The 18214-nt window shown below is 36.5% G+C and overlaps 1 protein-coding gene across 1 annotated transcript; it reads left to right on the top strand.

Annotated features, from left to right (window-relative positions):
- The first annotated feature begins 9065 nt into the window (after positions 1 to 9065).
- LOC105215371 (larval serum protein 1 beta chain) lies at positions 9066 to 11394 on the top strand. The gene is made up of 2 exons (XM_011189243.3): positions 9066 to 9325; positions 9389 to 11394. The coding sequence occupies exons 1-2, from the start codon at positions 9122 to 9124 to the stop codon at positions 11342 to 11344; spliced, it is 2160 nt and encodes a 719-aa protein (XP_011187545.1). The 5' UTR covers positions 9066 to 9121; the 3' UTR covers positions 11345 to 11394.
- Positions 11395 to 18214: the final 6820 nt, after the last annotated feature.

The following is an 18214-nucleotide window of genomic DNA, read 5'->3' as shown; positions in this document are numbered from 1 at the left end:
TTTTTGTTCGCTTTTCCGCGCCACTCAAATGACTTGTGTCGACAAGTTAGCGTATTGCTTGAGTTGCTTTTGTTGTTGCTGCAAAAAATGCGCTGACTGCAACTATTGACAGCTGTCAAAGTGCGAAATGTAAAGCGATTTCTTGTGGCGACACAAAGGAATTTTTTAGCGTGCGCCAAAGGTTCACGCTGGCTTAGGAATGTGGCAGGTTCACATATGTATGTATATATTTAAAGACATAGGTGAGTGGAAGAACGTTGCATAAGATGATTACAACGAAATTGGAGTGTAAAAGTAAAGCAAAATTTTTGTGAAAATCTGAAAATCTCATTTTGTAAGGGCGAAATTGACAAATTCTTGTACATGCCACAAAGGTGATGCTTCAAATGTTGGTATGGTACGAATGAGTAATGAAGGTATTTTCATCTATTTTGATTGAATTGGTAAATAGTAGAAATATGATAGGGTTAGTGTAGGAAAGCTGGGAATTGTAACCCTTACTCGTGAGTCGAAATGCAATTTGGATATTGCTTCCATATTTATGTTCTACTACATATCTCTGAAATGAAGGTCTACTACCGCAATTTGAGAACTCTTCGCTACATTTTTACGTAGTTCCAGCAGTATAAACCCGACTTCCCCAGTATTTTTATTTAGCTGTCGAATAAGACAGCTATTCGTATAGGATCGAAGCTGATAATTCGATCCATCGATTAATAATTGGTGTTTCTCTGTGAGTTGGGGATAGTCGTTCAAAAAGCCTTCGTACATTTTTTTTAGTTAGCGATAACATTACAACTCTCTAATTTCGTTTGAATTGTCCTCATCACACTTTGAATTGATGTTTTCGTCTTTTATCAGTTAAGTTGTAAGATCTGATTTCGCACTTATACGGTCGATATAGTAGGTGAGGTATGTTCTTCTGGACACCGCTTACGCGGTTATAACCGAGTCCACAACAGCGCGCCACGCATTCCTCCTTTTGGCAGTTTGGTGCCAATTGGTTATACCAAGCGAAGCCAGGTCCTTCCCCACCTGGTCCTTCCATCGGAATGGAGGTCTCCCTCTTCCTCGGCTTCCACAATCGGGTATTGCATCGAACACTTTCAGAGCTGGAACACTTTCGTCCATTCGAACAGCAAGACCTAGCCAGCGTAGCTGCTGTCTTTTTATTCGCTGGACTATGTCTATGTCGTCGAATAACAGATACAACTCATCGTTCCATCGTCTGAAGTATTCTCCGTTGACAATGTTTAAGGGACCGTAATTCTTCTGCAAAACCTTTCTCTCGAAAACTCCTATTGCCGTCTCATCGGATGTTTGCATCGTCCACGCTTCTGCACCATAGAGTAGGACGGGAATGATGAGGGATATAGTTTGGTTTTTGTTCGTCGAGAGAGGTCTTTAAAAAATGTATTTTGTAATTTTGTTTGTTGCAGTTTGCTATTGTTTGGCTCTTGACATCTCTATCTCATGCCCTTGTTACACGATTTAGGAAATCTACTTATAAGTATAAAATCATATTTTTTGTTTGCCTCCATACGATATAGAAAACCTCTTTTAAAATTGTTCCCTGATAGTAATAAAATTTTAAATTTAGTATAATGTTCTGGTCGAAAAGTTCGATTTATGAAAGGAAATTTGTATGAAATTTGGCTTCTAAACGCTATTGCCAATTCAAGTGTTTGAGTTAGGCAGATCTTCGACTTATAGAAGGTTCGAGTTATGGAAGTTCCACTGTATTTAAATAAAACTTTAAAAATTTATGTTTTAATGAAAATTTCTATAACTCGAAGTATCTCTAACTCGATGTTTTTTCGTGGATTATGGTGATTCGAGTTAGAGAAGTTCCACTGTATGTGTAGACTGTATTTAAATTTTTTTTTTGTCTCCAATATAATGTGCCAGAAAGCCACAAACAAACATACGTACGGCACGGTTCAATATTTTCTTATTTAAACGCCACTTCCCCCTACATTTTTACTTATCACACACTTCAAGGCTTTATTTACGTCAGTCTGCATGACTTTATTTGATTTTATGGCACATCAAAGAGGGCAGATATGCTCCAGTATGCAGATCCAGCAGTGCAACACCAAGCAACTTAGTAGGTGCGCGACTAGCAAAGAGCAATTACATACACACATACGAGTGCATATCTATTGCTTGCAGTGCATAGAAAGTAAGTGTGTGTGTTTATGAAGTGCACCGCTGGGGGTATATTTTGTCGCCCCCTGCAAAGATCAAATTAAATGCTGTAAAAATTCATAGAAAAAAGTGTAATCTTCCGCCTTTAATTAGCATGAATTTTCAACATGCAAGCGACTGCGGCATGCCACTTGTAAGCCTCATTGTATATCTAAGTGCAAGTGCGTACGAGTTGCTTTGTTTGTAAACATATTTATGGTGGCATGCAACATAGCGTAAAATGCCGCCGCATATTATTTTGTCTGCCATGTGTGTGTCGCCTCACCTACTCTCCTGCTCCGAATGATTACCACTTTCTTCTACTTTCAAGTGTCTTTAAGCCATTTTTCGTGGAAATTGACAGCTTACCGTTAAGGCTGTGAAAAATTTCTAAGTATTTGTTGTATGCTACTTGCAACATGCAGCTTTTCAGTCAACAGTGGCAAGAAAGACAATTTTCTTTACTTGTGTTTGTGTATTATTTGTTTATAAATTTATAAAAAAAAGCCTTTTAGTGTGAATTATGTGAATTTTCTTCAACAAACAACGATTTTTGTTTTTATCTCCATATAAGCCACACACATTTGTATGTAAATAAAGTGATTTTTCACTTTATGTCGAATCACTAAAAACAAATATAGACAAAAAACAACTATTACACACACTTATTGCTCAATATCTTCAACTAATCCATATAAGTAGCTATTTTCTTGTTCACTGTGCCAAGTCGCATCGCTTTTGAAATCATAAAAGCTTATAATTGTTTGTGTATTTACTCATTGTTGTCTTAACACATTTTCTTGCCATTTATGTGGAATTTCTTTATGCTTAGACTTGACAAAATCTTTTTTGGAATATTTTGGAAAATTGTGTTTACCAATTCTTTTGTATTTACTTTGTTTGCTACCGCTCAGCCACTATTCAACATTGTTTTCATATTTGCTTGACGAAATATCAATTAATAGCATATGTTGCATGCAAATAGACTGCACACATTGTTTTTTGGAAGACACAACTAATTGCTTGTTTATTTATTCCACAGTTAAACCGTTAAATAGACAGCATGCGTGTGACTTAATATGGCTGCGAAGCCCATTAGCAACACTAAGTGAGTACTTTTTGAGATTTAAGAATATGTAGATTTATATTTTTTATAATATGTTGTTAGGGATGTATAAAATGTATAACCAAATTGCCCAAAATTTTTAAATTTATAATAATATTATAATATATGGCAACTCTTACCATTTGAAAATATTACTGTTTTAATTTTTCAAAAATATTTGAATATCTTTATTCCGATATCATTATTGTAATATTTCAACACGCATTTACTATATGGAAACATTTATAATAAGTTGGTAGCCCTATAAACAATTTTTTCAAGCTAACTTTAAGATTTCCAACTTACAAATTTCTAATTTGAATTGAAATGACCGACGGCATAAAAAATTTTTAACTACAAATTTGTACCAACCTAGCTTTCATAATACTCTGAGATCTAATCTCTACCGATTGCAGTTGTCGATGCGGATTTAGATAACCACTTTGAGAATAACATCAACATAGTTGTGCAAAACTCAAAAATATATTAATAATATCACTTACAAAATCAGTTCTCTTGATTCTGTTACAGATATTAAATGTATTTTGTTCGAAGACTCCGTCTATGCTTGAAAAACGATTTCCAGAGGTACCACATAGATCAGTTTTGCTACTGTAGTGTAGGTTGCTGTTGTAGCAGTAGAAAAAAGCCTTCAAATAGTCTTGAGGAAATATTGAAGAACTTACAGTACTTAGACGTATAAAAATTCGGGTCCGTTCCGATTACGTAGACTTGACTGTCATGGAAACAGACCATAGTACAGATTGGACTCTCAGTGTGAATTATATAATATCATCTAGTAATCATGAGCGTTTAGGTCAGTACATTAACTAGTATTAAAGCTTGTTGGTTCCACCTTTGGAGAACGTAAATTTTTCATTCTCGAACTCCTCCAGGAACATTTGGACCTTCTCAAATTTAGAAAACTTTATTTTGCATTGGATCAAGCCACTTATTTAATTTCATACCGTAAATCACTTCCCATCAACTTGACAACATCCAACTTTTTTGCTCTTTATTCAATGTTTTATAAAAAGTTTTACAGTGATCGGATTTAGTTCAAATATGTGGCGTTTCGTTTGATAATATGTTTCCATCTAGACGGCAACTTCATAATACCCCCTCGTAAAAGCCCCCTCCTTATTTGCGAAGAACTCGGACAGCGACTATTCACAAGCCTCTTTTGAGCTCAACTTTACACCACCAAGGGCGTTCACCATGGACAAGAACAGATGGTAATCACTTGGCGAGTCATTAACGAAGTGTGTGGTCTGGTCTTGTCGTGGTGGAACACTACACCCTTCCCAATGGCCAAATCTGGACGCCTTTGGTCGATCGCCAGCTTCAAGCGGTCCAGTTGTTCGCGGTAGATGGTAGAATTAAGCGTCTGGCCATATGGGAACAGCTCCTGTGGAATCAAACACACAGCAAAACCTTCCTGGTCGTCAATCCTGGCCACTGTTTGGGACGATTCACCGGCCTTCGATCACGACCGTTTTCGCTTGATATTGTCGTATGTGATCCAGTTTTCGTCGCCAGTCACCATGCGCTTCACAAATGGGTCGTTTTCGCTCCGTTTCAACAGCATATCGGGGGCGTTGATTCGGTGCAGAAGTTTTTTTACATCAAATCATGTCTTCTTTCATGTCGATGTCTTCTAGTTCTGAGTCATGTGTTTGTAGTTTGAATGTTTAGAGTTTATCTTTCATTCGTTTCCATCGATTTCTCGGGTGAAACAATATTAAGAAATGAGTACTCAACGGTGATCCGTTGAACTTGATTGTAACAAACTGTTCATCTTTGTGAACAAACGATTAGTACTGAGTGGGGTATTGTCTGTATTGTGGTTACTACTTGAAACAATACATATATAATTTATTGTATAACTTCAAAGATCTCAGTATAATGAGGATCAAAATCACCATTTCAAAAAATCTAAAGACATAAATTCATTTATATTTTTTCTCCTAAAAACACAATTTGTGGCTTGGTTAAAGCTCCTCAGCTCTAATTTTTAACTGCCAGAGCAATAGCATAAAAAAGTCTGGAACAACTCGAATATATCCCAGGCAAAAAGTTCAAAATCTTAATGAAATCAACTAGCGTAAAACCGAATTAAATGAGCTGAAAACCACAGAAAAAATACAAAATTTAAATGTAATTTACAAAAAATTCAATTGCGGCATTTCCCTAGCGTGTGATCAACCCCTTTTTGGGACGACTCACGCTCGTCCTGTATTGGAATGCCAAAGGAGGAGAAACAGACTTCAACGCATTTGCGTTTCACACGCTTGCGAGCCGTTTAACTTTCGGAAGCGAGAATATGTTCCGAGCAAACGGAACAACTTGTTAACAACAATAAGAACAACAGTAACACCAAAAGGGGTGTCGTGTTAACCCTTTGCTACTGTTGAGCTATGTAGTGAGGACAAGTAAATTTATGCAAATTTAAATAAATCTTAGAAGTAATGAAGAGTATGAGGCCGAGGAGGATGCCTTGCCACAGATGCTGTGCCCCCGAGTTGTTGTACTACTAGTTAGCTGAGAAAAAAGTAGACACATTAAATTAAATTGCTTAGCATTTTGTAATGCGGCACATTAGTGTCAACCCTGACTTGGGATAGGCGGACGGACATACATATCTACTAATGTATAAGTAAGTGAGTAAATTAACACGTTGTTAAACACGTTGTCGTTTGGCAAAAAGCACTGTAATTATGAGGATGATACAATTATAGTGAAAAAGTTATGTTGCAACATGGATGGAATGGGACAGTGATGGACCGCGCTACTAATGATGTCCATTTCAATGCTGCGGTTGTGCCCAATAATCGAAGGGATATGCAAATCAGAAAGGACTATTAGATAGAGCTACTGGCTATGTAGAACTGGTTGGTAGAATAAGGAGGGCCAGCAGCCGCTTTAAGCAAATAAGCGTATAAAGTGTTATTTATGAAACACCATTTAGTTAAGAAACAGTTATTGAGCAACCTAATGCGTGCCATAAACAACCCTAATGGGACACATATCGGCGATTTATGCATGTCACATATGGACAGCGGTTGTACTATAAGGACATGCGTGCCAGGGATCCTTCTAAAAACAAAAACGACAAGAACCGAAAAAGAAATTGAAATATTACGCTGCCACTTGAGCAAGTTCTGAATGCCTTTGGTATGCAAATGTGGCAAGCAATCCAAAAAAAATAAAGAAGAAGGACATCTTCTTACAACCGCTTTAATTGTGCTTAAAAGTTGGTATGTAAGTAAAAAGTAGAGAAGAGCGCAGCGCAACAAAGGAAGTGTGGAAAATGTTTTGATTGATGCGTTCACAGCAACACGGTCCAGCCCTTCGGCAGCATCCTGTTCTCACTTTAATTGTCGTCGCGCATTATGCAACGCGTATAATTTGAATATTTATGACCAACGGTCATATTGCGCGGAAATTATTACATTTCGTTATTATCTAGCAAGCAGTTTATTATATACACGTATCTATTTTTTAGTTTTGAAAAATTTGGGTTAACAACTGTGCATATTTTTGTGCTTTTGAACTGGTTTTTCGTTATAATTCTTCACCGCCATCGAAATCGGTTTAATGAGCTGTAAAAGCCGCGTATTTATGAGTTAGAATAAAGAAAATGAAAGCAATTCTTTATCGTTGATTTTTTAATATCTTGTGGTTCAGTATAAAAAAAAATAGAAAGAAATTTTGTTTTTTAAAGATAAAGTAAAAATGAGTAAAAAGGATGAGTGTAAGATTTTATATTTTTATAAAATTATGGTCCTCCGGTATCGGAAATATATCGCGATTTCAATCAAGACATTCTATAGTCCTAAAATTCAGGTCAATCTGAAACCGAACTCTCGAGTATTTCAATACCCTGGAAAAACTGATAATAATAAAGACGATTTCAATAGTTAGCTGGCTTCAATTGATTATTTCTTAATACTAAAGGCTATTTTGAAATAAAAAATACTAGAAATATGAAAGTAGGACAACTATTGGAAAGCATCGGAATACATGGTCGACCGGTAAGGTTTTAGACAGTATATTTTGAGAATCACATGGAATCATAGGCTACCTCTTGGTAAAGATATTGGATGTTGAGAAAAAACTCAAAACCCCACATTGCACTTGCAGCTGCTATTATCTTTTTGTTAAACTTAAATAGTGGTGCGAGGAATAAGGTTTCACTTAATTGTGGAGGTTGAGATGAAAAAAAAAAACATATTTTGAAGCCCTGAAAATGTCACACTCCCGAACAGTTATAGTAATGATGGAAAATAAACAAATCGTCTCTCCATCAACAGCAAAAAAATATAAGAAGCAAGGAACTCATATTCGGTAATATCCTGATGTATATTAGAAGCCGACTTTTTATGAGACTCTAGAATTTGATAATCACTGACTCATCGATTGGGGGCGACTGGGTCTATTATAAATCTATTATTGTACACGAATCTTTGTAATGTATAAACATTTCAATTAAATATGTATTCTAATTTTAATATCCTAGAGTCCTTAGTAATTTTCAGGTTGGATCGTCTGCAAATACCGATAAGGGTAAGTTAAGAATAATTTGACTATTTTTTTGAAGTGTAGATATAAAGTGTTTTTCAATTAGAGCAATACTAAAGTTTTTCTAAATAAAGCAAAAACGGTTTGGGATATAAATGAAATTCTTTATTCCCGTGTCAATGTAAGAAACTCGATTTCTTTTCCATTGTCACCCCGGGTACCCTTGCAGAAGTTCAGACGCTGATCCTAATTTTCGATTGTTTTCAAGGATAAATCGGCCGATACTACTGGAATTTCTTAGTCTAACGTCGTCAAATCGCACGACCGGACCGGAGGACTGGACCACTTCGTGAGATAACAGGTTTACCAAACTTGATTTACAATAAATCAATTGTGACATTCGCTGTGTGGCTTGTGTTGCCGTCCTTTTGGAACCACATATTATCCATGTCCATATCACCCAAATCGGAGTACAAATATTCTGTTATCATTAAGCGGTAGCGATACACATTCACAGTAACGTGCATTCTTTCGGGATGCAATGGTGACTCATGGAGTACGTGTGGATTGATGTCTGAACAATAAAGTATATTTTGCTTATTGACGAAGAAATGAGCCTCATAATCGTTATTGGATCGTATATCTTTCCACTATGATATGGCTTACTGAAGAGAAATGTCAAAAGAGAGAAAAAATATAGCGTCTTTTGCTGTCCCTATCGGTGTAATTTTGTAGCTACCCTATTGAAAAACCCTTACTTTCACCTGTAATCTTCCCAGTTGAACCTCTTACTGAACAGAATATGTGAGACCATAAACGACCCGTTCCTCCTAGTAAACCTACTATTATTATTCAAAAGCTTCCTGAAGTCATTTAAAATTTTATGGACTTTAAAGCGAAGTAAAGTTCGGTTTTATTCTTCGATTACTTGAAAGAATGCTCTACTTTTGATATACAAAATTCATTTGAATGTCAACGAAAAGACACCACACCCATTATCAACACTGCTTTGATTATGTAGCGCTATTTGAGCATACACCGTGCAGATTCAAAAGCAGTACAACAATAATGCTTGAAATCAAAAAATATCTGCTTGAGCGCATTGTCTTATCAGTGCGTGATGTGTTTATTTAGTTTCTAAAGCTTGAAGCATTTGTAATTTCTATACAAAAATAATGTTGACCTTGACTTTTGTGCCAAAAAAAGAGATTTACGGAGGTGAGCCAGCGCAGTTTTGAGATAAGTCTATAGCTATATAATCTCATCTCACTGCTGCAGTGAGCTACAGTTGCGCTTCAACGCTAAACAATGAGGCTCCTAATTTTTCTACTCTGCTGCACTGTAGCTTTTAGCTGCTGCAATGCTGTTGTTGAAGGAAACGAAACGGACTACGGAAACTTATTATTGGAGCAACAGAAATTTCTACTTGAAATCGTGTGGCACGTACAAGAGCCAGCGACACTAGTAGAGTGCCAAGGTGTTGAATTTGTCAGTGATGAGACGCAATATAAGGTGAGATGTGAGATTTTGTTATTGAGTTGAATCATCTCAATCAAAAGTAATATTCTTATGCAGAAATTCGACAGTGACATGCATCGCTTCGTAAATGATGTACAACACAGCCGCCTTTTACCACGAACTGACTTCTTCAGCCCGCTAGTGCACTCCCATCACCAACAAGCTTTAGGTTTATACAAATTACTGACATACGTCAAAGGCTGGACCGCTTTCAAACAGAATGTTTGCTGGGCGCGTACTCATATCAATCCCGGCATGTTCGTCTACACGCTCGACTTGACGATTAGACATCGTGAGGATTGCAATTTCTTTGTATTGTCACCGATTTATGAAATATTTCCGCAACATTTCTTCAACAGCCAAGTGATAAACAGAGCAATGACTTTCAGTGAAAAGAAAGTGGAAACCACACAAAAGCACACGCGTACAAGTAATGGGTCTGGCAGTGAAAGCATCCTACACAACTGGCAACCTTGGCAGTGGTGGAAGCCAATGGGTTTAAGCGACGAACGCTGGTATCGTGATGAATCAACCAAGGGACTCACGAAATACTGGACGCCTGTGGATTATACGCGTGATGTACACATCTTGAATGCCGATACACATTTATCATATCTCTTGGAAGATGTGGAATGGAATACAATTTGGTATGAGCTCAATCTCGACTATCCACCATTTCTCGAATCTGCGGAGTTCGTCGCACGTCATCGCAGACGTGCCGCTGAATGGTGGATACACCAAGTACGTACGCTAATGACACGCTACAACTTGGAACGCCTATCGCAGGGTATGAAACCCATCGAGGATATGACACTGTCGCAAACCATAGCGACGGGTTATAATCCACAGCTTGTCAGCTGGAATGGTCAGACTTTCTGGCAACGCTACAACAACTACGAATATGCTGATTACGGATTTCCCGCAACAATCGATTTGGTGTTTAAACTCACAAATGAAATATATAAATTAGCCGATAGTGGCGTTTATTGGCTGAAGAATGGTACTGCGTATGACTTGCATCAGCCTGAAGCCCAACAAGTTTTCTTTAATATTCTACACGGCAATAGGAATGCTTTGACACCACAACCTCATCAAACCTATTGGTTCTACTCATTCATGTTTCTCGCACAAATCGAGTATGAGCAATTCCATAAAGTGGGTCCACATGTTTTGGCCAATTTCGAGACGGCACTCCGTGATCCGCTCTTTTACACGCTAATGCAGCATAAGGTGTTGGACATGTGGAACCGTTATATGCGTCATCTGCCTGCGTACACACGAGAAAACTTGCAAGCCCTTGGCATTGAAGTGAAGTCGGCTGCGGTGTCGCCACTGCAGACATATTTCGATTATGTCGACATTGATTTGAGTACCTTGTGGTTGGAAAAACTCAGTCCATTTGATAATGGCAAAGGTATTTATGCGCGTCAGCAACAACTCAAACACAAACCTTTCAATTACATATTGCTTATACAATCGGATAAGTATGCCGTGGTCACAATACAGACATTTATCGCGCCGAAATACGACGAATATGGCGCGTTGTTGTCGCTGTCGAAAAATCGTGAAAATTTCCTGGAAATCGACCATTTTGTTAAGGTAATAGAAGTTGGTCTCAATACTGTACAACGGCATCCCTACAAATCCACTAAGCGTCAGTCCTGCAGCGAAACGTGTAATAAAGCCGTCGAAGCTGTGTCCGAAAATTTGAAATTTCCTAAGAATTTAAAGGATCCTACAGAAAAATTCAAACGCCGTTTCAATTTACCAAAAGGTACCAAGCAAGGCTTTCCAGTACAATTGTTCTTCATTGTTACAGAGTTTGTTGAAGAAGCCGCCTACGGGTTTCCTTTTGATCGTCCAATCGAACACGAATATGACTATCAAATGCCCAATATGTTTTACAAGGATGCTAAGGTTTATCATGTGGATCATTGTGAACATATCGAGGAATATGTGAAGGGATATGCGCACTTCGGCGAGTTTGATGAGAATTACTGGAAGATGAATTGAAATAACTGAGTCTTAATTATAACATAATTAAATTAAATATATGTGGAATTTATTTACAATTGTTTTTGTTTAAGTGACCTAGACTTGATCGACATAGAATCCATTGGTCATTTGGAATAGACTTTAAACTAGTAGATCGCTCCATTCGTCACTATTTTCAAAGTTTCGTATCCTTAAAGTATAGATAATAAGTAATATTCACAAATTTAGAATAGAGTCCATTTCGATGTAAGATATAATATGATAGAGATATATAGGTTGTCTAACCACTGTGATATTTGAAGTGCCGAACTGAGAGACGAAACTTCTGGACGTAGGTTTTGCCAGCATGCTCAGAGATAGTTCTGTGACCATGTAGTACAGAACTACTCCCATACACCATTCACTTACTACCATATTATATACGGACTCCGGCTCGATTTGGAAAACATAACCTTAAGTATTCTATCAGCAACAAGTGCCTGATATAATTTAGTACTCACATCGACTTCTGGGATTCAAATATTGTTCCAAAAGTCCCTTCTTTTTTAAGTTAGTTGACAAAAGTAATAAAAATAATTGAAGATTAGTTCAGAGATCTGAGAAAATCAGTCCTCAGATCATCAGACACATCAGTTTAGTTTGTAAGTAGTAAGGAATCATTTCATAGAATTCATTGGCTGTGATTTTTTGTCTCTCTTCTCAATAAAATTTCAATATATTCTTCCCAATCTTCCGATTTGTTAAAGCTATCTTATTAAATATAATGTAGATCTATTAAGTTCTGAATTGATTTGTCTTTTTTTGTTTGGGGTCTCATTTCTAAAGATGGAAATACGAAGCTATTTTGCTATTTTTGTGGATATTCGTTATATGTCATTGGAACGAATTAAAGAACTCGCTTGTGACACTCTTCCAAAGTTTTTCAATATATGTAGAACGAAGTATATTTTATTCATTGAAAAGCGAAATGTTTCTATTTGAAAATATTTAAAGAAAGGGATCACAACGAAAACCCCTCTTGCAATGGAAAAATGAAAAAAGGAATGAAAACATAATTTATTGCTTATCTACATATTGCGATCTTCAAACAGCTTTGTTCTCTCAGATATTGCAAGGAAAATAAATATAAAGAAAGCGAAATAAGTGGGGAGGAAATGCATTCACATCATTAATCTATATTGAAGAAGTTAAAAAATGAAGAACACAGCGCAAGAAAAAGGGTAAATAGCGGTAAAAAAAGTGACGTAACAAACGGCAGAACTAAATCTACGAAGTACTCATTACACCGTAGAAGAAGAGGGGTCAATTGCATTAAACAGCCGATATGCTTCCAAAATTTAATTGCCTGCAAATCCAATATAATTGGACTCATAGAAACTCACACGAAATATTTGCGGTGTAACAGAGAGTCAAAAAAGCAGTGACAGCGTGACTTGTGGTCAGGCAATGTAATAAAATAAATTAATAATGTCGAAGCGCCGAAATGGAGGGCGAGCAACCCAAATACGCAATGGAAAGAAAATATTAATGAATTTTGACAGTTTTGTAACATGAATTGAGCACATATTTGGTTGTTGTTCATTTTGTTGTTGTAAAATGTTACTTAGCTGAATCATTAATAAAAATCATAATAAAGGGGCGTAACGAATGACGTCACGTTTCATGATTAGTTCATGTCATTCAAGCGCAAATGGATTAATCAAAGCTGCCAAGGATGTAGGACGATAGCATAACTGTGAGTGTGTAAGCTTACTTATGAAAGCATATCCGAGATACAAAACTGCTCATCATCAACGCAACTTGGCCAAGTGGTGTGACTAAATGTTGAATTAGAAGCATATATTCTTCAAAATAAATAAAAAAGGATTAACATTAGCGAGTGAAAGTTAAAAAGAGTAAACTTTTCTGCTGCCAGCGTGTAGCAAATTGACATGCAAGACGACACATGTATGACAGACAAAATGACGCGCCCGGTGATTATGCGCGCTTGTGTGCAAAATGACGGCGCAGTTACGTAATGTGTAGACAACTGACATCATATTAGTTACGTAACTAGCTGTAAATCTAATGCTGGTTGTTCAAATGATCAATTAAAAAACTGTGAAAGCTTTGAGGGAGGAAAATCTCTGTAGAAGTTTTAATTATGTGTAATAATTAGTTTTTAGTAGATTGTTCTTTGTTTTGGGAATAGCAAAGTACGTTATCTAAGGCTCAATGCTTTGATTAAAAACTCAGTGAAAGCTCCGAGGGACCAAAGTACGTTATCTAAAGCTCAATGTTTTGATTAAAAGCTCAGTGAAAGCTCCGAGGGACCAAATGATTTTGATGAAATGGGAAAACTCAGAAAGCTTTTGAAATCGTTACAAAATCTGTACTAAAACTCTGAGTCATGATTTGTTGATGAAATCCATAAGCAATTTCAGTAAATTCAAATATCTAGTATATATCTGTACATATGAAAGTTTTGTTAAAATTCGTTAAAAAAATTTGATAGTTATCTGAAGAAATTTTAGTAAAACGAAATACATACATAGTATACGAAGAAAAGTTCGAATGTCGTCATCAAAATGTGAAAGCTCCATGTTTTATTTATAAAGGAAAAGATATAAATAAAATCATTTTAGTACTGCTTGGAAAACTCTATATATTCGCAAAAGCTCTGAAAGCTTAAAATGTGGTTGCAGCTTTAGAGCTTTCTTTTTTTATAAAATACCTAAGGAAAAGTTTGCTTCACTGAAATACATTTTAGGTATTCAGTTATTTTACATACAATTGTGTGTGATTAATTACATCAAATATCACCAATTATCTCTGAAAGCTCTAATGGCACAAAAGCTTTATCGAGTTCTTCTGTAGAAGTACTCATAATTTATTTTTGTATACACTGAATATTCGATCGAATTCAATAGTTTCAGTCAAGTTGCGCCAATTACCCATGAAAGCTTTGAAAGCTCAAACTATCTTCTGTCAAATCTTAAGAGACTAAAATTGATAAAATTCACAATTAATTGTATTAAAACTCAAAACATTATGTAGGAAAGATATTTTTCTGATTAGGATCAACTCCAGGTGAAAGCTTTGAAAGCTTTCAGCATATGTTTAGCAGTTGAGTGAGAATATAATATTCATATTATGAAAATTATTATCCATCGACAATTTACGTATTTTTTCGCAGCCTCCAAAGCTTCACCCAACAGTGCCCAACAGTGTCGCCAACTGTAAAATCACTTTTAATTAATATGCAAATAGCCGCAAACCAAAACGATGAAAAAATCGTGAAAATGAAAAAATTGAAAATTAATTATAGAATCTAATTAAAAGGATTAAACGCAACTGACAGTTGCCAGCGAATGTCAAGCAGCCAAAAACATCATTAATTAGCGGATTTGTTGTATGCCATACACACTGAGAAAGAGTTGCGAAATTCTCACGCAACAAAGAAAGTGAAAAAACAAATGTTTAAACGAAATGAAAAGTAACAGTAACAACGGAAGTGGAAATGCAAATATTTATATAAGCTGGAAATGTAAGCAAGTAACAGCGAAAGTCAAATTCGAACAAAAGGGTTAATGAGACGAAAGGACAACTGTGGCAAGTAACCTTAAATCAAATCAAATAAAATTACATAAGATGAAAAATAAAAAATCAAAACAAATGAAAACCAATGTGGCGCAAAAATGCAAAACCAATACAACACGGTAAGTAAAACTGATTAATGATACGCGCAATGGGAGTATGCGGAGCGATGCTGTGACGGTATGCAAAGTAGCGGTGTTTGTGAAAAAGAAGCGGCATCAAAAAAAAGAAAGAAAAAGAGTTAAACTACACATCATTAATTAAAGCGAGCAACATCAAAGTAAACAGCAGCGACAAAAAGGATACGCAAACAATATGCAAAACAGGAGTCAACAATTTTGTAGGGAAAATAGATAGTAGTCAGAAACAAAAAAATGGTGACTAATATATGAAGACTTTAATGAGAATATGCAAATTTGATGGCGACAAAAAATTGGAAAAAAAAGAAAAACTGACAAACAGCCAATACAGCCAATACAGCGGCGTAGCAAAATGTAAACAAGCAACAACAACAACAAAGAATAACCGACAGCGCGGCAGCGAGGTGTCAACAAGCGTTTCACTGCAACAATGAAAGAATAAACAAAAAATACAACAACAACTGCATGTATACCATATAAGCTAGAACACATAATTTCCAATTATAAATTCATTGAAATGACATTTAAGGTGTGCGCAAACGCACGGCAAGGAGTACAGCAAGCAATGCGAAGGAATCCCTCAGCGGCAGCGGCACATCATCAATCAGCGCATTGTTGATGACTGTCTCAGCAACAGTGAAATAAAAACTTGACTGCAGCTAACTTGCCACAATGCGCGTTGAAAATTAATGAGCTGCAAGTGGCACGGCGATGCCGCGTTATCAATGCGCTGGCTCTCAGGGGATGCAAATCAGCTGCGGCGTCATTATCACTCACGGATACACAAGCGCATTTACATGCCTGCTAATAGCATTGTGCCACAATTTAGCAACTTGCAACATGCAACAAATGTTTGTTTTCACACATATAACTCTGTATATATGACGGCCCATTTTTCTGCCTACCGCTGCCTTAAATACTCGGTCGGAAAAATAATTCCATCGACGCCTCAGTATTGGTTGTGCGTATGCAAATTTCGGTTCAACGCCATAAAATATGCAAAGTAGTCACAAATTTACCACACCACAGGGTACAGGTAATTAACTTTTGCTGGTGTTGGCATGAGAAATGTTTAAAGTTGCATCGATGTGCCCCTCTCGGTGAAACTTTCTAAATACTCTCTACACGTTTTCATTTTGTTTTTTTTCAAAATTCTCACCGCAAGTATGCAATTTGTTTTGGTGCTTTTGATTTGTTTCTTTATTTCCAATTTATTTTAATTTTTTCTATTTGAACATCATTTATCTGCTGTCTATTAGCATTGCGATTGTGTATCTATCTCTATATATGCATACAGTTTTAGGTTCCGTCAGTTTAGTATCAACTGTGTTAGCCATTTATTTCACTTTCTTCTGCGTCAGTGCAGTCGCTAATTATTCTAGCAGTATTTAAAGGTTTTTTGTTTCTATAGTTCTTTGGTTTATTATACATTTTCCAGTTCGCTTTAACTTTTTCTATTGAAGAGTCCTTCGTTGTGACTGTGTACTTCCTTGAAAAATTGATCCTCATGAATATTTAAATCGATTTTTACCAAGAAAGGGTAAGACATAATGTGCGGTATTGGCTTAATTTTTCTGCGAAATTGAAATGAAAATGAAAAAAAGTTTTCCTTTCTTCTTGGAACCCGCTGTAATCGAGAGTTTAATAAGCTCAAACTCCCTGTACTCCCGAAAAAACGAAAAGATTTTAAGCCCATGTTGAATGAAACCCTATTGTTCGAAGTTGGAACTCTGGTCTAATTGAAGAGGAGTAAGCGGTCAAAAATAATAAAGATGAATCACTCTACGAAGAACAGTTCTAGAATAAATTAGAGGAAAGTTAAATCATAGTCATATGACTCAGACCCAGCAAAATCTAAAAGAACATATAGAAAATTGCAGAAGCAATTTACCGAAAACCCAGTGTAACTTTTATGAAGCAATAAAATAATTTTTAGTGGTCGCCGATGAATCATAGTAAGGAGTGAACCATAACCTTTTTAAAGCCTGAAAATAGCAAGCTGTGATGGAGTTAGGGACCAATGCACTCGTTTGTTGAATATCGCTTTTTCGAAGCAAGATGGTATTTAATTTCGATCGTGGATTTAAAAGCGAATATATAAACAAGAGAGAGCAAGAAAAATAATACAAATAATACTTCGTAAACATTGCCTTTGGTAAAGATTTAAACGACCGCCATGAGGACAACGTGGGATAGTCTTTCAATGATAACACATTATTAGATCACTTTGAATACTATATACATACAACCGTATTTTCTGAGTTACGTAGTGTTTACGATTTTTCTCCCCAGGAATCAACAGATCGAGGTGACCGAAGTTTCTGAAGTTGATGAAATTGTGGCTCTCATTTGTTGTTGGACATTAGAGAAAACAGTCTTGTACGAACTCCGTATGAGTAACAGTCGCAAAATCCTTCTGGCCTAAGGTAAACCGCTGTAGGTCTACCGAGCACTTCGCCCTCAGTAAAGGTTATATCTCCTTAGTAGTAGGGGTTCTTACTGGCCATTGTTTCATCGGGATCCACGCTGTAAGGTTAAAAATCTTACTGGACGTTAGCTGTAGAAGTTGCATCTAGGTGGATGAGGTGGAATCATCGCATCACTTTCTTCTCGAATGTCCCGCCTGTGAGAGATCAAGAAAGAGATTTCTTGGATCTTAATGTTTCGAGCAAGATCGCGAAATAGCGCATATAGAAGTTAAAAATCTCTGCAGATTTGTAGTAGGTTCAGGGCACTTTGTCGACTCCTAATTGCTAAACTTGGGGGATTCAGCCTTCACAAAGGACTGTCTTTTAAAGTCTACGTGTGTTTCCCTTACACTCTAACCTAACAGTGAGGAAGAAGAAGTGGAATCATCATATTTATTTCTCGTAGAACATATTGTTTTATAAGATGAAAAGTGAATATTTAGAGCTAATTGGGGCTGTTAACACATCTTAATATAACGTAAATATCCTTGATGATGGAAGGGATTCAAGGATTTGGAACAAATGTAAATGTATATACTCAACAGAAACTCATGAATCCTTGGTGCAAGAAAAGGTAAACCATTTAATTCGGCACTATTTAACCCACCAAAAAAGTGTAACTGATCTCTCAAGCGCTACTGAGATTGACTATCTATTTTGATGCCACCCTTCACAACAAACCGGTTACATATGACAACCTAAAT

This window comes from Zeugodacus cucurbitae, chromosome 4 (genome assembly GCF_028554725.1).
Source record: "Zeugodacus cucurbitae isolate PBARC_wt_2022May chromosome 4, idZeuCucr1.2, whole genome shotgun sequence".
Taxonomy (NCBI): domain Eukaryota; kingdom Metazoa; phylum Arthropoda; class Insecta; order Diptera; family Tephritidae; genus Zeugodacus; species Zeugodacus cucurbitae.
This window is presented reverse-complemented; position numbering and strand designations above follow the sequence as displayed.